The 18,697-nt window shown below is 42.1% G+C and overlaps 1 protein-coding gene across 1 annotated transcript in view; it reads left to right on the top strand.

The window, feature by feature from the left end:
• GXYLT2 (glucoside xylosyltransferase 2) overlaps positions 1–18,697 on the top strand; it is a 67,035-nt gene that overhangs the window by 20,702 nt on the left and 27,636 nt on the right. Inside the window, exons 2-4 of the mRNA XM_063428151.1 lie at positions 58–241; positions 12,582–12,713; positions 17,057–17,308. Of these exons, the coding sequence (XP_063284221.1) occupies positions 58–241; positions 12,582–12,713; positions 17,057–17,308 (568 nt within the window). The remainder of the gene's footprint in view (positions 1–57; positions 242–12,581; positions 12,714–17,056; positions 17,309–18,697) is intronic.

Below are 18,697 nucleotides of genomic sequence, written 5' to 3'. Positions count from 1 at the left end.
TTATCTGCAATGATATGATTTGCATGGCAGTAATCTGTTTCCTCTTTTCCTTTGCAGAGAGCAGGAGCTTAAGAAAAGACCCACCATGCCTGAAGAATGGATGCATCTTGCTGTTGTAACATGTGGGGATCGTTTAGAAGAGACTGTTACAATGCTGAAATCTGCTATACTTTTCAGCAGAAAAAGGATTACATTTCACATCTTTGCAGAGGATTCCTTAAAAACAGAGTTTGAAAGCAAAGTAAGTGAAGAAGAATGTACCGGTTTGGACTTAAACATCAACAAAAAAGCAGTTCCATTGTTTACATATTAAAACTGAATTATGTTTGCAAATTTCATCCGCACGTTCAACCACTTTGCAATCACAAAGAAAAAAGTGTGTTTTACACTGGACTTGCAAGTTATATAAGAGCACTTGGTTTGCACAGCTGAATGTTTCTCTGTAGTTCTAGACTTGTCGTCATGTGATGTTAGGCTGTCCTTTAACACTCTCCTTTTCTTCTTCGATGATTAATGAGCTTCATGGGACTTAGAGAGATTCAGATATTTAATTACATTTACATTTCAGTTCTAATGTTGTGAATGTAAAGGTGTCTTTAAGTGTGGTGTCAGTGTGTGAGTGCAAAGGTCTCTCTGATTATTTGTATATCGTGTCAGGGTGTGTGTATGCAGAGGTGCACTTGTGAGGCATGCCATTCTAAGACTACGGGGTTGTGTGTGTGTGTGTATGTTTATATTATGTACCACTTCCAACTCTCTCTGCCATTTGACATTTTACCCCTTTCCCTTTTATACTTTACTCAACTTTGTGTCAGCCATGATGCAAGCAAATGCAAAAATTACATATTGTAAATTAATTTATGGGCACTCTTTGAGGCTGGTAATAAACTAATGAAGGCATCTTCCATAATGAGTTTTCTAGTACTGCCAAGCAGCTAAACAAAATGGCTCCCTGTGATATTTGTAAAGTGAAAAATGGGTCACCAAGATTTCGGTGCCTATCAAAAAGATTAAACGGGAACGTTCACTTCTCACTGTTTTTAATATTTGATTCACGTATCCCCTATATTTAAAATATATGTGTTTGTGAGATCTGTAAAATAAAATCCTGGAAATGAGCACCTACATCTCCGCTCCCATTACTCATTTGTTAAAAAGTTGGCTTTTGCTTGACAGTTCATTGAGAAGGGGAATGACTCATGCAATATCTGTGGAAGACTTGTTTTTGTCTATGCCAAACCAAGGATTTGTACTGTTTACAGTAACTAGATTAGATAACATCCTACTGGCCTTTCTTAGAGCACAAATCAAGAGATCAATTTTCAACCAATTTGCAAAGAAAATTTAAAAAGTGCCATTTTATACAGTTTGACATGAATACATATATTCTGCAATTTACTAATAAATAATATATAATATTATATTACTACTAATAATTAATAATATTATTAAAAATATTTAATAAATATTCTGCCATTTATTTAAAGGGACATTTCAGACTCTTAAAGAAATTTATGTGTGAAGAGTGTGTCCTCTTTTTTTTCATTTTACAAAAAGTACTGATTTCAAAACAAATTGTTGTGATGTAATTCCAGTAAAATACAAGTTTAGCAGGCTAAGATTGCCACAAGGCATATGTATGTATATGTGTTTGTAGTATCAGTTAGTTAATTACACGTAGCTAAGATACTGTTATCACTGTACTGACCAGGTGCAGGAATGTAAGAACTGGAATTACGCGTCCCTCTCCTTTGTATCAGATGAGCCACGTGGTTAGACCGGATGGATGAGTTTAGACTCTATTTATTAAATAGGTTAAGGGTATGTGTGGGTGTAGTTAATTGTGGGAGGAGCTACAGTGCTATATAAGGAATGTACTCTATGTATTCAGTACTCAGACTTTGCTGTATTTTGGTGACGCTAGTCCCTCTGAGTCCCGATCGGTGATCCAATAAAGAATCTCTTCCTTCCTGAAGAAACCTGTGTCCATCTCTCTGTGCTTGGCTTCCGTCAGTTTCTCCGGTATCATTTGGTGCATTGGCCGGGAAGCTCATCGTTCAACGGTAGCTGAGAGGCAGAGGCGTGAGACGGTCTATCTTTGCCCACGTTCTCTACGGCTGCACCCCTGAACTTCTGCGTGGACCTCCCTTCGTCTCGGCGCCACTGGTCTGTTGTCCAGGAGATCATCGGCCTCTACGTGAGAAGTGCTGGGGTGTCCCCGTCGATGAGTGTGAACTCAGGTTCAGGAACGAGGAGGTAAGATAACTGCTGTTTTAGACGGCAGGACCCGCTAGGGGTATACCGATTGTGCGGTAGGCCCAAAGGGGTTTTTGAATCTGTATCTGCCCCCTCTGTCGGAGGGAAGGAGCGAAGGCGCACCGCTCGATCGAACGCTCTTTAGTCAGACCGTTTGATTTGGTTAGTCAGGCGGGGTCCTGGTGTAAATAGCCCTAGCCGGACACCGGTGTCTTGTCTAGACTAGCGTTCTAGGGTGTATATTACGTTCGCTAGGTCGGAGGGACCGGGAGACTAAGCGGCGCCTGTGTAAATTCGGTTCGCTAGTTCTCATCCTATCTGGGCTAAGTGGGAAGGCGTGTAAATTTGGAACCCACTAGACTTTTGATAGTGCGACTAAGAGGCGCCTGTGTAAATTCGGTTCTCTAGCTCGCTATATATGTGGTGATTGGGCAGTGTGGCTAACCAAAACGGGTGTATATAGTTTTAGGTAGTCCATTCAAGGTACTGGCCAATAGTTTAGTTGGGAATTGTAAATGTGTTAACGATTGTTTTAGTAAAGTGTATATCTTGTTAGATAGCGCGAGCTCAGCCGTCTAGCGAGAGTGTTAATAGTGTGTTGCTGTATTATAGTGCACGGTACCATAACCCTGTATATTTACTGACATTATATAATAAGTACTAATCATTGTCGTCCATTGCATGTTTAACACCATAACCACTAATAATTGTATTGTGACCTTAACTTGTGCTTTGACCTATGCTAACCGTACTGTAACCGCTATTTGTAAAAGACGATGTTACTGGGGTGTGTTATAGACGGGTAATTCGTATATAGAGAATTATAGCGTGGGTGACTGTATAGTTACGCCAAAGGGCATAATATTGATTATATAGTGACTGGTGTAACAGCTGTGTGTGTACGGGAATTCCCTGAGTGTTTATTGTTATTGTGTACGTTTCACTTGGTAACCGTACCACGTGGTGCTGTTGCCAGAGGAAACGGGTGTGACTGTTGAATAGTACGCGTGTATAGTATTCGTTGTCGACGACGTTCCATTGTTAAGTATGGGTGCGTCGCAGTCAACGATTCCGGATCCCTTAGGATGTATGGTTAAGAATTTTAAAAAGGGATTCAAAGTTTGTGATTTTGGGGTAAAGATGTCTCCTGTACGTTTGGTCACTTTGTGTACTAGGGAGTGGCCTACTTTGGTTGCGGCATGGCCGCCACGTGGCAGTTTGGATCCAACTCTGGTACAGCGCTTACACGTGGCTGTATCGGGTAGGCCTGAACTTTACGGCCAGTTTCCTTATATTGACTGTTGGAGACAGGCCGTAAATGACTCGCCAAAATGGCTCCAGACATGCCACGAGGAGCAGTGTCGCCTCATGGTAGCTAGGACTTGCTCGTCCACTAGGACTGGTGTTAGGCCCATTTTGGACACGCCCCCTGAGTCCGAGATCCCTTTGCCGCCCCCTTACTTTCCGTTAAGAAGAAGTGACGCAAACGCAGGAAGTCCTGCACCCCTCCCCTCATTACCCTCATCCACTTCCGCTTCCTCCTCCAGTACAGGATCCACCCCCCCTCGTACTAAATCTCCCCTTCCGGAACCAGAATCCACCCCCATTAGAAACGAATATCCTGATTTGGCGCCACTTCAGACTTCCGGTCAAGCTTCATCTAGCTCGGCTCGAAGTGTTTTATTTACGACCTTTTCCCAAAACCGACCTCCCACATCCCCATACCCTATCTCTCCCCGACCGGAACCCATGACTGACGCCTCTCTACGTAGCCCCATCCAAACCCGACAGTTGACTGGTGCCCAACAATTAAAGCACTATCAGATGCCTCTTCGTCTGAATCCCGGGTCAGCTTATATCGATGCCGCAGGTCAAATGGCACACGCTGACCCAGTCTTCGTATATGTCCCATTTACCACAACCGATCTTTTAAACTGGAAGACCCATAATTCCTCGTATACTGAGAAACCACAAGCTATGACTGATCTGTTCACCTCAATAGTACAGACGCATAATCCGACATGGGCTGATTGCCAGCAGTTACTAATGACTTTATTTAACAATGAGGAAAGGACAAGAATAAATCAAGCAGCCATTAAAGCATTAGAGGATAGAGCCCGTGCTTTGAACCAAGCCAATCCAGCAGCATGGGCCGCGACACACTATCCCAACACCGATCCCGATTGGAACGTAAATGGTGCTGATATGGTTCAACTCAGAGCCTATAGAGACGCTATAATTGCTGGCATGAAAGCCGGAGGAAAGAAAGCCATTAACATGTCGAAGACAGTTGAGGTGATCCAGAAAAGCGATGAAGCGCCCAGTGTCTTTTATGACCGATTATTGGAGGCATACCGCTTGTATAGCCCCTTTAATCCGGAAGACGCAGACAATTCCCGAATGGTTAACTCCGCCTTTGTCAGCCAAGCATACGGAGATATTAAGCGCAAGCTACAAAAGTTAGAAGGGTTTGCAGGTATGTCCATCACCCAACTAATGGAGGTAGCAAATAAGGTCTATATGAACAGGGATACAGAAAGTAAGAAAGAGGAAGAGCGCAAGATGCGTAAAAAGGCTGATATGCTAGCGGTAGCGATCGCAGGCGTAGATAAACGGGGCCCAGATAGAGGCAATAATAGATGGAGTAGGGAGCCTTTGAGTAGGGATCAATGCGCGTATTGCAAGGAAGAAGGGCATTGGAGGAACGAATGTCCGCAAAGAGAGCAGTACGAGAGAGACCAACCCAGGGCAGGCTACGGAAACTTTAGAGGTAGAGCGAGAGGTAGAGGAGGCCCCGGAGGGAGTAATGGTTATAGAGGGAGTAATGGGAACAGAGGAAGTGTTAGGGAAGACAGGTATATTCCAGCAGCGCAAAGGTCCCGCGATAGAGAAGGTAGGGACTTTGTAGGATTGGCTGACACTGTCATGGAGGACTATTGATACCGACCGGGCTCCATCCCCCTTGGTCGAGCGGAGCCTATGGTCGATGTATCAATAGGGGGGAAAAGGAGTGCGTTCATGATCGACACTGGTGCTGAACATTCAGTGGTGACTAATCTAGTTGCTCCTCCATCTGGAAGGACTATTACTGTGATAGGAGCAACTGGAAGAAGTGCTGAAAAACCGGTTCTTAAAAGTCGACTCTGTACATTGGGAGGCCACGTAGTAAAACACCAATTCCTTTATATGCCTGAATGTCCAGTCCAATTGCTGGGACGTGATATGCTATCAAAATTACAAGCGCAGATTACGTTCCTACCAAATGGAACAACATCCTTAAAGTTTAATGGACCTTCAGGTATTATGACTTTATCCGTACCAAAGGAAGAAGAGTGGCGACTTTATACAGTGTTGACTAGCCAAAACCCTAGGAGTGATGAGACATTGTTTAACATACCAGGAGTTTGGGCAGAGAACAACCCACCAGGACTGGCCCGCAATATTCCACCAATAAAAATTGAACTGAAACATGGGGTTTATCCAGTGAGCCTAAGACAATATCACATTCCGCAGAAGGCTAAGAAGAACATCCAATCCTATCTGGATAAGTTCATACGGTATGGTATCCTAAAATTCTGTACTTCCCCCTGGAACACCCCATTGCTGCCTGTTCAAAAGCCCGGTACAGATGAGTATCGACCTGTACAGGACTTAAGAGCAGTCAATGATGCGGTTGTTAGCATACATCCAGTTGTACCCAATCCATATAACCTGCTTGCTTTAATTCCGGGCGGGGCTACTTACTTCACAGTCTTAGATCTCAAAGATGCCTTCTTTTGCCTCCGAATTGCCGCAGAAAGCCAATGTATTTTCGCTTTCCAATGGGAGAACGCTGTAACGGGCTCAAAACGCCAAATGACTTGGACAAGACTGCCCCAAGGGTTTAAAAATTCACCTACCCTATTTGGTTCAGCTCTAAGTCAAGATCTACTGGATTTCGAGTCTATCCCAGGAGAATGTGTATTGTTACAATATGTAGATGACTTGTTGATAGCAGCAGTTACAAAAGAAAAATGTCAGCAAGCAACGCACGATCTACTACATATTCTCTGGAAGGCAGGATACAAGGTGTCCAGGAAGAAGGCTCAGTTGTGTTTGCCAACTGTCAAGTATCTGGGATTCCATATCTCTGAAGGTCAAAGGATTATGGGGCCAGAGAGAAAAGAAGCTGTCTGCCAAATACCAATACCCAAGAATAGAAGACAAGTGCGAGAATTCTTGGGGGCAGCAGGCTTCTGTAGGATATGGATTCCCAGCTATGCGATACTGGCAAAACCTCTGTACGCAGCCATCAAAGGTACAGAGCACGACCCCTTCTTATGGACCCAAGAACAGCAAACGGCATTTGAAGATGTGAAGAAGGCTTTGATGAGTGCCCCAGCATTAGGTCTACCTGATCACACACGACCATTCTACTTATATGTACACGAGCAAAGAAGAATGGCTGTGGGAGTATTGACACAGTACTTGGGATCATGGCAAAGACCTGTTGCCTACATGTCTAAGCAACTGGATGCAGTGGCCAGCGGACTTCCACCTTGTCTAAGAGCCGTAGCTGCAGCCGCCCTGCTAGTAGCTGAAGCCGATAAACTCACTCTGGGTCAAGAACTTTATGTACGAGTCCCACATGCAGTACAGACGTTGTTGGATTACAAAGGAAATCATTGGTTTAGTAACAGCCGTATGACCAAGTATCAAGCAATGTTGTGTGAAAACCCAAGAGTGCATTTAGAGACTGTAAACACCTTAAATCCAGCTACCCTTTTGCCGCAACCTACTGAAAGTCAACATGATTGTTTGGAAGTAATGGATGAAGTATTTTCAAGTAGACCAGATCTTCGTGATTTTCCCATCCAGAACCCCGATGTTCAATATTACACCGACGGCAGTAGTTATGTGAAAGAAGGGATCCGCTATGCAGGATATGCAGTGACAACAATAGACAAGGTGATAGAAGCTCGGCCACTGGCGAAAGGAACATCAGCACAAAAGGCAGAATTAATAGCACTAACACGAGCGTTACAATTGGCTGAAGGTTTAAGAGTAAATATCTATACGGACTCTAAGTATGCGTTTTTAACCACTCATGCCCACGGAGCTTTGTATAAAGAAAGAGGACTACTGAATTCAGAAGGCAAAGAAATCAAGTACGCAGCTGAAATCCTACAACTATTGGAAGCAGTGTGGGAGCCGAAAGAAGTCGGTATCATACATTGTCGAGCGCATCTGAGAGGAGATGGTGATGTAACCAAGGGAAATCGGATGGCAGATAGTGCAGCTAAGCGTGCTGCTGAATCAGGAAGACAGGAGTATGTGGGGCATATAGCTGCTCTTATACCAACTCCACTGTCCCAATGGACTCCAGTTTATACAGCTCAAGAAGAGGAGTGGTTAAAGACTGAACCGGGAAAGTATTTGGAGAACAAGTGGTATCAGCTAGAAGATGGAAGAATAGTCATACCAGCATCACTAGCGGTAGAAATTGTCCAAAATTATCACAACGGGACACATTCTGGGAGAGACAGTACTGAAGAATCTCTCAGGAAACATTTCTACATACCAAGATTGTCCAACTTGACTCAGGCCATTGTACGCAGATGTGTAACGTGTGCTAAGAATAATGCAAGACAAGGACCAGTAAAGCCACCAGGAGTCCAGTTTATGGGGGGACTCCCCATGTCCGATCTACAAATAGACTTTACAGTAATGCCTAAATCGGGTGGACATCGTTACCTGTTGGTAATTGTGTGCACCTATTCAGGCTGGGTAGAAGCATGTCCTACTCGTACAGAGAAAGCAGGAGAAGTTGTAAGATTCCTGCTACGAGAAATAATACCCCGATATGGACTACCCTGTTCTATAGGATCGGACAATGGTCCAGCTTTTGTTCATCAGTGCCTACAACAACTGACTCATATGCTTGGTATAAAGTGGAGGCTTCATACTGCATATAGACCCCAGAGTTCTGGTAAGGTAGAGAGAATGAATAGAACTATAAAGAACCAGTTGGCTAAAATGTGTCAGGAAACCCAACTTAAGTGGAACGTTCTCTTACCCATAGCTTTATTGCGAATCCGCAGTACCCCTACCAGAAGGATGGGCCTCTCTCCTTTTGAAATCATGTATGGGCGACCACCTCCCGTACTTGGTAACTTAAGGGGGGACTTGAGTCAGTTGGGAGAAGGAATTACCCGGCAGCAGGTTGTAGAGTTGGGTAAGACTATGGAGGAGGTACAGAAATGGGTACAAGATAGATTACCTGTGAATATTTATCCCCCTGTTCATAGTTATCATCCAGGAGACCAAGTGTGGATTAAAGAGTGGAATAATGTACCGTTAGGGCCCAAGTGGAGAGGTCCTTATGTTGTTCTTTTGTCTACCCCTACAGCGATAAAAGTAGCCGAAGTAACTCCGTGGATACATCACTCCAGGGTTAAACCAGCAGCAGTCGATTCTTGGCAAATTACAGCAGATCCAGAGAATCCCTGCAAGATCCGGTTGAAACGCACTACTCAGTCGGAGTAACGAGGAATTATTGTGGATTACAAATTTTATTGTTACAGGTGTGAGTGAGAAGGCCATAATAAAGCCTGTCCGCTTACCAACACATAGTGTATAAGCCAGGAAAGTCTCGAAGGGACACCTGTGAAGACGAGCAGAACTCCATTCCCTGCAGCCCTCACATCCTGGAAGCTGAGGTTCCATCGCACGGACGAAGACTGAGGATGACGGCGAAAGATGTGCTTTTGATTGTGTTTATTTATATGTGTTTTTATATTCAGGAAGGTAGAGGTACCGACACTCCTAGCTGTGAGGTATGCATTAAGACTACGAGAACAGGTAACCATATTTCCCAAACCCTAATTTGGCATTCACAATACGAATGTAAAGGAGAGGTATCAAGATGTAGATACCTAAATATAGACTATAGTGTGTGCCATTTAGGAGTAGGAGAACCTAAGTGCTTCAGTCCAGAGTATCAACCTCGTACAATTTGGTTGACTCTCAGGAATGGAGATCCTCAGGGGACCCTAATTAATAAGACGGTGTTAGAATCCGTACATTCTTCGGGTGTTCTGCTATTTGATGCATGTAAGGCGATATCAAGTGGTAGAAAACCGTGGAATGTATGTGGGGATCTTAGATGGGAGAGGACGTATGGGTCTAATGATAAATATATTTGTCCCAGTAGTAAAAATAAATATGTGAGTCCTAGATGCCCAAATAAAGACTATAACTTTTGTCCATATTGGTCTTGTGTGGGGTGGGCGACTTGGGGACAGACAGTAGATAAAGACATGATAGTGACTAAGTTGCCGACTAGCCCTTATTGTAAGTCTATGGAATGCAACCCAGTCCATATACTTATTATTAACCCCGACAAGTTCCTAGATAAGTATGGAAATTTATTTGGGTTTCAGATATACGGGACGGGTTTAGATCCTGGGACATTATTGTTTATAGGAATAGAGACTGATACGGTATCCTCCCAGACTCATCAAGTATACCATTCCTTTTATGAAGAGATGAGTATAGATAATAAGATCCCCCATAACGCTAAAAACCTGTTCATTGACCTAGCTGAAAGTATTGCCGGTAGTCTTAATGTTACCAACTGCTATGTGTGTGGAGGTACTAACATGGGAGACCAATGGCCTTGGGAAGCAAAGGAGGTAATGTCCGGTTCTGAGGCAGTTGACCAACTAATATCTACACAAGCCGATTATCATTTGAGTGTTAGAGGTAAATCTGAGTGGAGATTAAAGACCTCCATCATAGGTTATGTTTGCATAGCAAGGAAAGGAATAATGTATAATACTTCTGTAGGAGAATTAACTTGTCTAGGGCAAAAAGCTTATGATGATGATACTAAAAATACAACTTGGTGGTCGGCTTCAAATGTCTCAGAACCATCTAACCCGTTTGCTAGATATGCCAGTTTAAAGGATGTGTGGTTTGATTTATCCATCACATCTACCTGGAGAGCCCCAGCAAATTTGTACTGGATCTGTGGTAAGAAAGCCTATTCGGAGTTGCCACAGGACTGGGAAGGGGCATGTGTGTTGGGTATGCTCAAACCATCCTTCTTCTTGTTACCGATTGAAACAGGTGAGACTTTAGGTGTTAAAGTGTATGATGTGAATCATAGGAAGAAAAGGGGACCCTTAGAGATAGGCACCTGGGAAGATAATGAATGGCCTCCCCAGCGTATCATAGATTATTATGGGCCAGCCACGTGGGCGGAAGATGGTACCTTTGGTTATAGAACCCCAATTCATATGCTCAACCGTATTATAAGATTACAGGCGGTGGTTGAGATTATTACTAATGAGACCTCACAAGCACTCAATCTTCTAGCGAAGCATAATACCAGGATGAGGACAGCAGTGTACCAAAATAGATTAGCCTTGGATTACCTTTTGGCAGTAGAGGGAGGTGTATGTGGCAAGTTTAACCTGAGCAATTGCTGTCTTCAAATAGATGACGAAGGGCAAGCAATAGCTGAGCTTACTAGCCATATGGTTAAACTAGTGCATGTGCCTACTCAGGTATGGAAAGGGTACAATCCAAGTAGTTGGTTTGGTAGCTGGTATGAGTGGTTTGGAGGGCTTAAGGCAGTGGTAGGTGGAGTCCTACTGATTTTACTGTTGTGTCTACTCCTACCGTGTCTTATACCCTTAGTAGTTAGGTCTGTGCAAAGCCTGATAGGAAGTATAGCAGAGAGGAAGGCTGCTGCACAGATAATGGCGATATATAAGTATAAGGCTCTAGATCAAGGAGAACCAATGCAGGAAGATGAGTGTTAAAAGATTCACATCATAAGATAAGTCTGGTCTGGTTCATGGTAACCTGAGGTATATGCAAACCAAGGTTAAGTGATGCCTCAAGTAATTGTGAAATATCAGAGGCATCAAAGGGGGGAATGTGATGTAATTCCAGTAAAATACAAGTTTAGCAGGCTAAGATTGCCACAAGGCATATGTATGTATATGTGTTTGTAGTATCAGTTAGTTAATTACACGTAGCTAAGATACTGTTATCACTGTACTGACCAGGTGCAGGAATGTAAGAACTGGAATTACGCGTCCCTCTCCTTTGTATCAGATGAGCCACGTGGTTAGACCGGATGGATGAGTTTAGACTCTATTTATTAAATAGGTTAAGGGTATGTGTGGGTGTAGTTAATTGTGGGAGGAGCTACAGTGCTATATAAGGAATGTACTCTATGTATTCAGTACTCAGACTTTGCTGTATTTTGGTGACGCTAGTCCCTCTGAGTCCCGATCGGTGATCCAATAAAGAATCTCTTCCTTCCTGAAGAAACCTGTGTCCATCTCTCTGTGCTTGGCTTCCGTCAGTTTCTCCGGTATCATTGTCACTTTTTAAAATTAAAATGGTTACACCCATTTGGCTTTCAAGCAGACAACAGGTCATGTTACTTCCTGGTTTGTTTAGTTCAGTGGAGCTAAACTCAAGAGGCAGCAATTGCTCAGAGCACCTGCCTTCCAAAGACTTCTCATTGAGCCGCATTGGGAAGTCTGTGATTGGACAGATACAGACAGTGTGGGTGGTGTTATAAGGGGAGGGCTTGCAAAGGAAGCAGAGAAGAGATCTGCCGCTTTTGCAAACTGTTTTTAGAATTACCTGCAATAAAAAAAAAAAGAAATCATAAATAAATGCATATTTTCACAAGGAGTAAGCCGTGATTTTTATATATATATTGTTTGGGCAGTGGAGTGTCCCTTTAAGCATTTTTTTTTTTCGTTCCTCTTCCACTTGCAAGTTCCATTTTTTGAAAATAATAATTTTTCCCCACTACTCTAAAATGTACTCCAGAGAGAATCAGGAATTAATAAATAGGCCCTAGTAGTGAGGTAAATAAGAAGGTAATGTGTATGTGGACTGCAGTAAACCTGGAATTGTGTTGAAAGGAACAAAATCATTTCGACCTCGAAACCACAATAGCCAAACTTTAACTAAGTTCGAGAATGTTTCCAGTTTTCCCTTCTCAAATCCCTGCAATTCTTAGTTTAGTGAATACATGAGACATTTTATGGAGCAATATAAAGTGCAATGAAAGTTGGAGTGTGTGAGAAAGTGAAGAAATATCAAGAGGAACAGACAATGGTGCGGACGAAAGAGAGAAGTTAATGCCTTCAACTGATGATCACTGCACATCTTACTAAACCAAAATATACCACAAAGATGTTTTACACAAGGTTTGATAATCAATCATGTTGGTGACAGATACACACACACACACACAGACACACAAAGAAGCTAGTTCATTAATCAACTGCTTTTGTTGCTTACTTCTTAAACAGTTTAAAGAATGGCCAAGTGCCGCCTCCAGAAAGTATGAATATAACATTTACCCAATTACATTTTCGGTTGGAAACGCTGAGGAATGGAAGAAACTATTCAAACCCTGTGCTGCTCAACGTCTCTTTCTTCCGGTAAGACAGACACCTGCTTTTTATAAACGTGTTTTTTTTATATTTATTTTTATCCTTTCCAAGGTTTGTTCAGACTGCAGATGTAAGCAGTTGAGATCTGAGGCATCTTGCACATTTTTCATACACATGTCTACAATCTGCCCCCAGGAAGGAATTTTGCCTTTTTCCTGAATATACTTTTTCTTTTTGTTGATTTATTTTATAATTTTCAGAAGAGAGATCTGTTTTTTTATGAATAGATGGGTAGATGGCTAAATATTTTGATGGATGTATTGTCTGATGGAAGGAGCATTGCATGAAAGGCGATCAAAATAGATATAGTTGAATAAGGTTTTTTCCCCAAAGGACAAAGTAAAAATTGCTTGTTGATGAATAAATTAATAGTTTACCCGACAAGTTAGGTTGGGTTGTGTGTATGTGTGTCTGTATGTTGACAAAAACAAGTGAAGATATCCCTGTTACAGTCTAGCATACAATGTAGCATGAACTGAGTAAAGGGCCACTATAGTGCCAGGAAAACATACTCGTTTTCCTGGCACTATAGGGTCTCTAGGTCCCCCCCCCACCCTCAGGGCCCCCCGCCCGCCGGGCTCTAGGGGGTGGAATGGGTTAAATCTTACCTGTTTTCGGCGCTGGGAACTCTCCTCCTCCTTTTCGCCGTCATCGGCTGAATGCGCATGCGCGGCAAGAGCCGCGCGCGCATTCAGCCAGTCCATAGGAAAGCATTCTCAATGCTTTCCTATGGACGCTGGCGTCTTCTCACTGTGAAAATCACAGTGAGAAGCGCGGAAGCGCCTCTAGCGGCTGTCAATGAGACAGCCACTAGAGGCTGGATTAACCCTAAAGTAAACATAGCAGTTTCTCTGAAACTATGTTTACAGTAGAAAGGGTTAAACCTAGATGGACCTGGCACCCAGACCACTTCATTAAGCTGAAGTGGTTTGGGTGCCTATAGTGGTCCTTTCAAGGGACACTATAGTCACCAAAAAGTGGTCTGGGTGCCTATAGTGGTCCTTTAAAGGGACACTATAGTCACCAAACCAACTACAGTTTATTATATTTGTTCTGGAGAGTAGAATCATTCCCTTCAGGCTTTTTGCAGTAAACACTGTCTTTTCAGTGTGTTTACTGAAAACATTGTGTTTACATTACAGCCTATTTATAACTCCACTGGCCACTCCTCAGATGGCTGCAAGAGGTGCTTCCTGACATTCAGTGTCTTCAATGCATCTCTATGAGCAGATGCTGTTTCGCTAGGGCTGTGTTTGACTTGTGTTGGCTCTGCCCCTGATCTTCCTCCTTGACAGTCTTAGCCAATCCTATGGGAAAGCATTGTGATTGGCTCAGAGATTCACTTCTGATGATGTCAGCCAAGCAGGCAGATCAGGGGCAGCAGCTGCAGACTTGAATACAAGTAAGATGTTACTATATTTAGGGAGGCAAGGTGGGCTACAGGGTGGTTTAACACTATAGTGTGAGGAATACATGTTTGTGTTCCTGACCTTATAGTGTTCCATTAAATAAAGTGATGAGTATCAGTCAGGTTCTTGCAAATGAGCCCTTTTGTGTTTTTCTTTTTTTCTGGTAATCAACCAACTTCGATTTAAGTTCTTCACACTGGCTAGAATTCTCCCTCTCTCCCTCTCTCTCCCAGCTGTTTTGAGACATGTTGATTTCGAACACATTCTTGTAGGATTAGATGTATCTGTTCTGTGCTTTCCTGAATGGCATAGTCAAATGGTGTGCATCTTACCGAATATACCGACTCTCTTTCTATTATGTATGAATGCAAAATAAAAAGTTACAGCAGTCTAGAACATTCCTGCAAGTGATAGAGCACTGACTCATACTGATTATTTTTTATTTTATTTTTATTTATTTTGCTGCATTAAACCTCCTACGTCATGGAACCACCCCTTTTCTCATACCTTCGAGAGGAAGTGATGAGATGCCTAGGAGGAAATTTACACATGGACGTTCTGCACACTGAATGCAATGTTTCTCTGTTATTTTCTATCTCAGATCTATCTAGTTCAACTAAATGAAAAATCGCTAAACATGTGCTCAGGTGATGGTTTACATTTACCTATGTTTATGAATTCTCTCTTTTGTAAAAACCTGGTAAGGGCACGAGATGTAATTAACCCTCACACCATGCTGTATCTGAAGACATTGAGCTGCCATTTTTTATTTTTTTTAAATCAAGGCATTTTCACAAACTAATTCCTGAGCAATTCGTAGACCTTCTGGCCCAAACTGGGCACTCCAGTTTGCACCTATTAATGACCTAGTTAAAGGAGCACTATAGGGTCAGGAACACAAACATGTATTCCTGATAGTGTTAAAAACTCTGTCTAGCGCCCCAGGTCCCCTCTTATCCCCCTAAATATAATAAAATCTGTCAGCAGTATGCTGCTGCTGGCTTTGCCCCTAATCTGCCTGCTTGGCTGACATCAGAAGTATTGATCAAAAGTCAATCACAATGCTTTCCCATAGGACAGTCCCATGGGACTGTCAAGAAGGCAGATCAGGGGCAAAGCTAGCAGAGCCAAACAAAGCACTGGTCAATCCGCTTCTCCTCATAGAGATGGCTTGAATCAATGCACCTCTATGAGGAAAGTTCAGTGTCTCCATGCAGAGGGTAGAGACACTGAATGTCAGTCACACTATGCAGCACTGCCCCAGACAGTGTTTACTGCAAAAAGCCTAAAGGGAATGATTATACTCACCAGAACAAATACAGTAAGCTGTAGTTTTTTTCTGGTGACTATGGTGTCCCTTTTAATGATATCAGGACCTAGATTATTGTTAAATTAACTAAAAATGTATGTATCTATAAGTCTGTCCTTTTCTCATTTTCTCCCTCATCTCCAGATCAATTGATTGTCTGTCTGCCTTTATCTATTATTTCCAGATAAAGTGCTGGTCTGTCTGTCTATTACCGTCAATAGATACAGAGAGACCAGCAATCTATCTATCTCACAATCCTTTAAGGCGGTCATCAAGGCTCGTCATTTATTTCGGGAATTGCGCAGTAAATAACGTCAGTGAAGAACTTAAAAGAAACTGTTGGCCACCATGCAAAGAAAAGACATTCATGAAAAATTGTGCTGTGTCACGTGGTTTACCAAATAACCCGACATCTGTACAACAGATGTGTGGCTTGATACGCAGAGAAGAGGGATAAGGAGGGAGGATGTGGGTATGAGAATGTGGTTGCAGAAAAAATGGATGAGTGGGTGTAGGCAGCAGGTGAGTGGAAAAACAGAACTACAGAGGTCCAAAAAAAGCAGCATGCTCTATATGGTTGAAGGAGGGAGGCACAGTTTGCGTACTCTGTGCCTATATTATATTATTACACCTACGTGAGTGGATTTACATACAAGAGGTGGGACGAAATTGATCAGAGAGGTGGACCTAATGAGATAGTTAAGTTGGCTACTGTAGAGCTTGTTCAAGCCTTAGTGGTGCAGGGTGTGTTCCTGGCAGTGTCATCCTTTCATCCTTTTCAGGTTGTTAAAATATATACAATTACATTGAACAATAATGTACACTTTCTAGCCGTCTATCATATCACAGATTAATAAGCTATTATTTTTATATAAATAAGAAGCATTACGTACGCAAAAGAGGCTAATTTTGCTTGTATTTTTCCCTAGTAGCTTGTTCGAAGCTAAAGTGAAATTAATTAGCACATCTACAGTAAGAACAATTCACTCATACAATAAATAATTACCACCAGGGGGCATATGACCATAGCCTCTGCATTTTTTTTTTATTAAAGCAATTAAGTAGAAATTAATTTATAGCAAAACAGATTCCAAAGGTGTCGAAATGTATTATTACATTCCTCGTATAATAGGTTACCGTACACATTTTAGTTACAATATTTACCTTATTGTTGGGATTACGGAGACTCGCTTGTTCTGTACACTGTAAATTTTATTCGTGCTCTTATTAATTCTAGCTAATAAAACAAATTGGATTTGAAATTTAGAGACGCAGAATATGCTGCCAAGAGGCATTAGCTCATTTATTGGGTGTTACAGTGTAATAAAATAAAGGAATACACAGGGTAACAGCAATTAATTGTGTCCACATTTATGTTCAAATGTTCTCTAGAACAAAATGAGAGTTCAAAATCCCCTAAACAGTACTCGGAATTCTATCCTTAGTTCTCAAAGCCTGGAACTTGAAAGTGGTCTGCAGTGGCAGTTGTAGGTCATCCCCAACTGGAGTGCTACTGGTTAACTATACCATGTATACTTTAGTGATGAGTCAAACCAGGACAGCAAAATTTCAGCCCCAACAGCTAACACTTTTGAACTTTTTCTTGGTGGCAGATGATCTTGAAAGATGTGGATTCCTTGCTGTATGTGGACACGGATGTTTTATTTCTGAGGCCTCTGGATGACATCTGGGCATTTTTGCATCAATTCAATGACACTCAGCTGGCAGCCATGGCTCCAGAACATGAGATACCAAAGATTGGCTGGTACAGTCGCTTCGCCAGGCACCCGTTTTATGGAACAACTGGAGTTAACTCTGGGGTTATGTTAATGAATTTAACTCGCATCAGAAAAACACAATTTAAGGTAAGACATAAAAAATAGCTTACTGCCATCCTTTGCTATTTCTCTATATTTTCTTTCTTTCAATAAGTATAACAGTTTTAATCTCAATATTATTGTGCCTGAAAATGTTCTGATTGCCAATATGTTTAGCAATATTCACTCCTGTTTTAAGCTAACATACCATCTTTACACCTCTTTGACTAAAATTATCTTTCAGGTTACATTACATAGAGAGGGTATCTATAGTATGTCAAGAGAGAAAAATGGATAGGGTAGATCCAATACTTCACAAAGACACATGTAAAGCATTGAAAATAGCCCTATACATGGCCTACCTCAGAGCCGCAAAGTAGGGGGTAACCCAGAAAAATACAAAGAAAAGGAGACCCTTGAAACAAGGGGATCCTGAGAAGCAGCTCTGGACACGGAAAAGGCACTTGAATGCCTGGTAACAGGAAAGGAAGAGAGAATGATAGGTGGGGGAAGAGAAAGGATAAAACATAACCCTATACAATCCCCCATGTATAGTATGTGCACATTACTGGTCACATTGCAGTTCTTGGGAGTTCTAGTAAGTGCAGTAGGTTTCACCTGGATGCATATTTTATTCATAAAGCTCCAAGGGCTCCAGTAATACAGTGCATATTTTATTTTCACAGAGCTAACAAGTGTACTTAGCACACAAAAGGTACATTACAATATAGTGAGAGAACAACGAGTGAAATAGTTGGGCAGAGTATGTAATTGCTAATGTGTTCTTGTCACTTTACAGGTTACATTATAGTAAAGAGAGGTACAGGAATATTGCAGTCATACAGTGTGTGTATAATTAATTCACACGCATGTATATATGTATGTGTGTGTGTATATATAAATATATATATTAGTGCTGTCCACTAATATTGGCACCCTTGGTAAATATGATGATATACTTCTAAAACCTTGCTTTAGAGGGATATATATATATAATAAACAATACACACATATATATGCATGCAGTGGAGAATCCTTGGCTTTATCAAACTGTTCCAAAACAATCTGACAAAATTCATGAGCCGTATGCACCGATTAGTAGCGTTATAACCAATGACACACGTACACACACAAGCTAAGTCACTAGCAGGCACAAACACACACAAGCTCACTCACTAGCAGACGCACACACACAGTAGCAGACACACACACACACACACACACACACAAGCTCACTCACTAGCAGGCACACACACACACAGAGCTTAATGTAGTGGTTCTGGTTTCTATAGCCTGTCCCTACAGGCTTTTCAATGTAAACATTAACTTTTCAGAGAAAAGACAGTGTATACATTGTTTCCTAGTGACAGTCACTCAGACGGTCAGTAGAGGTGCGTCTTGTGTCAGTGCTGCACAGTGTGCAGCACCTACAACCAG

Source organism: Pelobates fuscus, chromosome 7, assembly GCF_036172605.1.
Source record: "Pelobates fuscus isolate aPelFus1 chromosome 7, aPelFus1.pri, whole genome shotgun sequence".
Taxonomy (NCBI): Eukaryota; Metazoa; Chordata; class Amphibia; order Anura; family Pelobatidae; genus Pelobates; species Pelobates fuscus.
The sequence above is the reverse complement of the archived record's forward strand: the minus strand, read 5'-3'. Positions and strand labels throughout refer to the sequence as shown.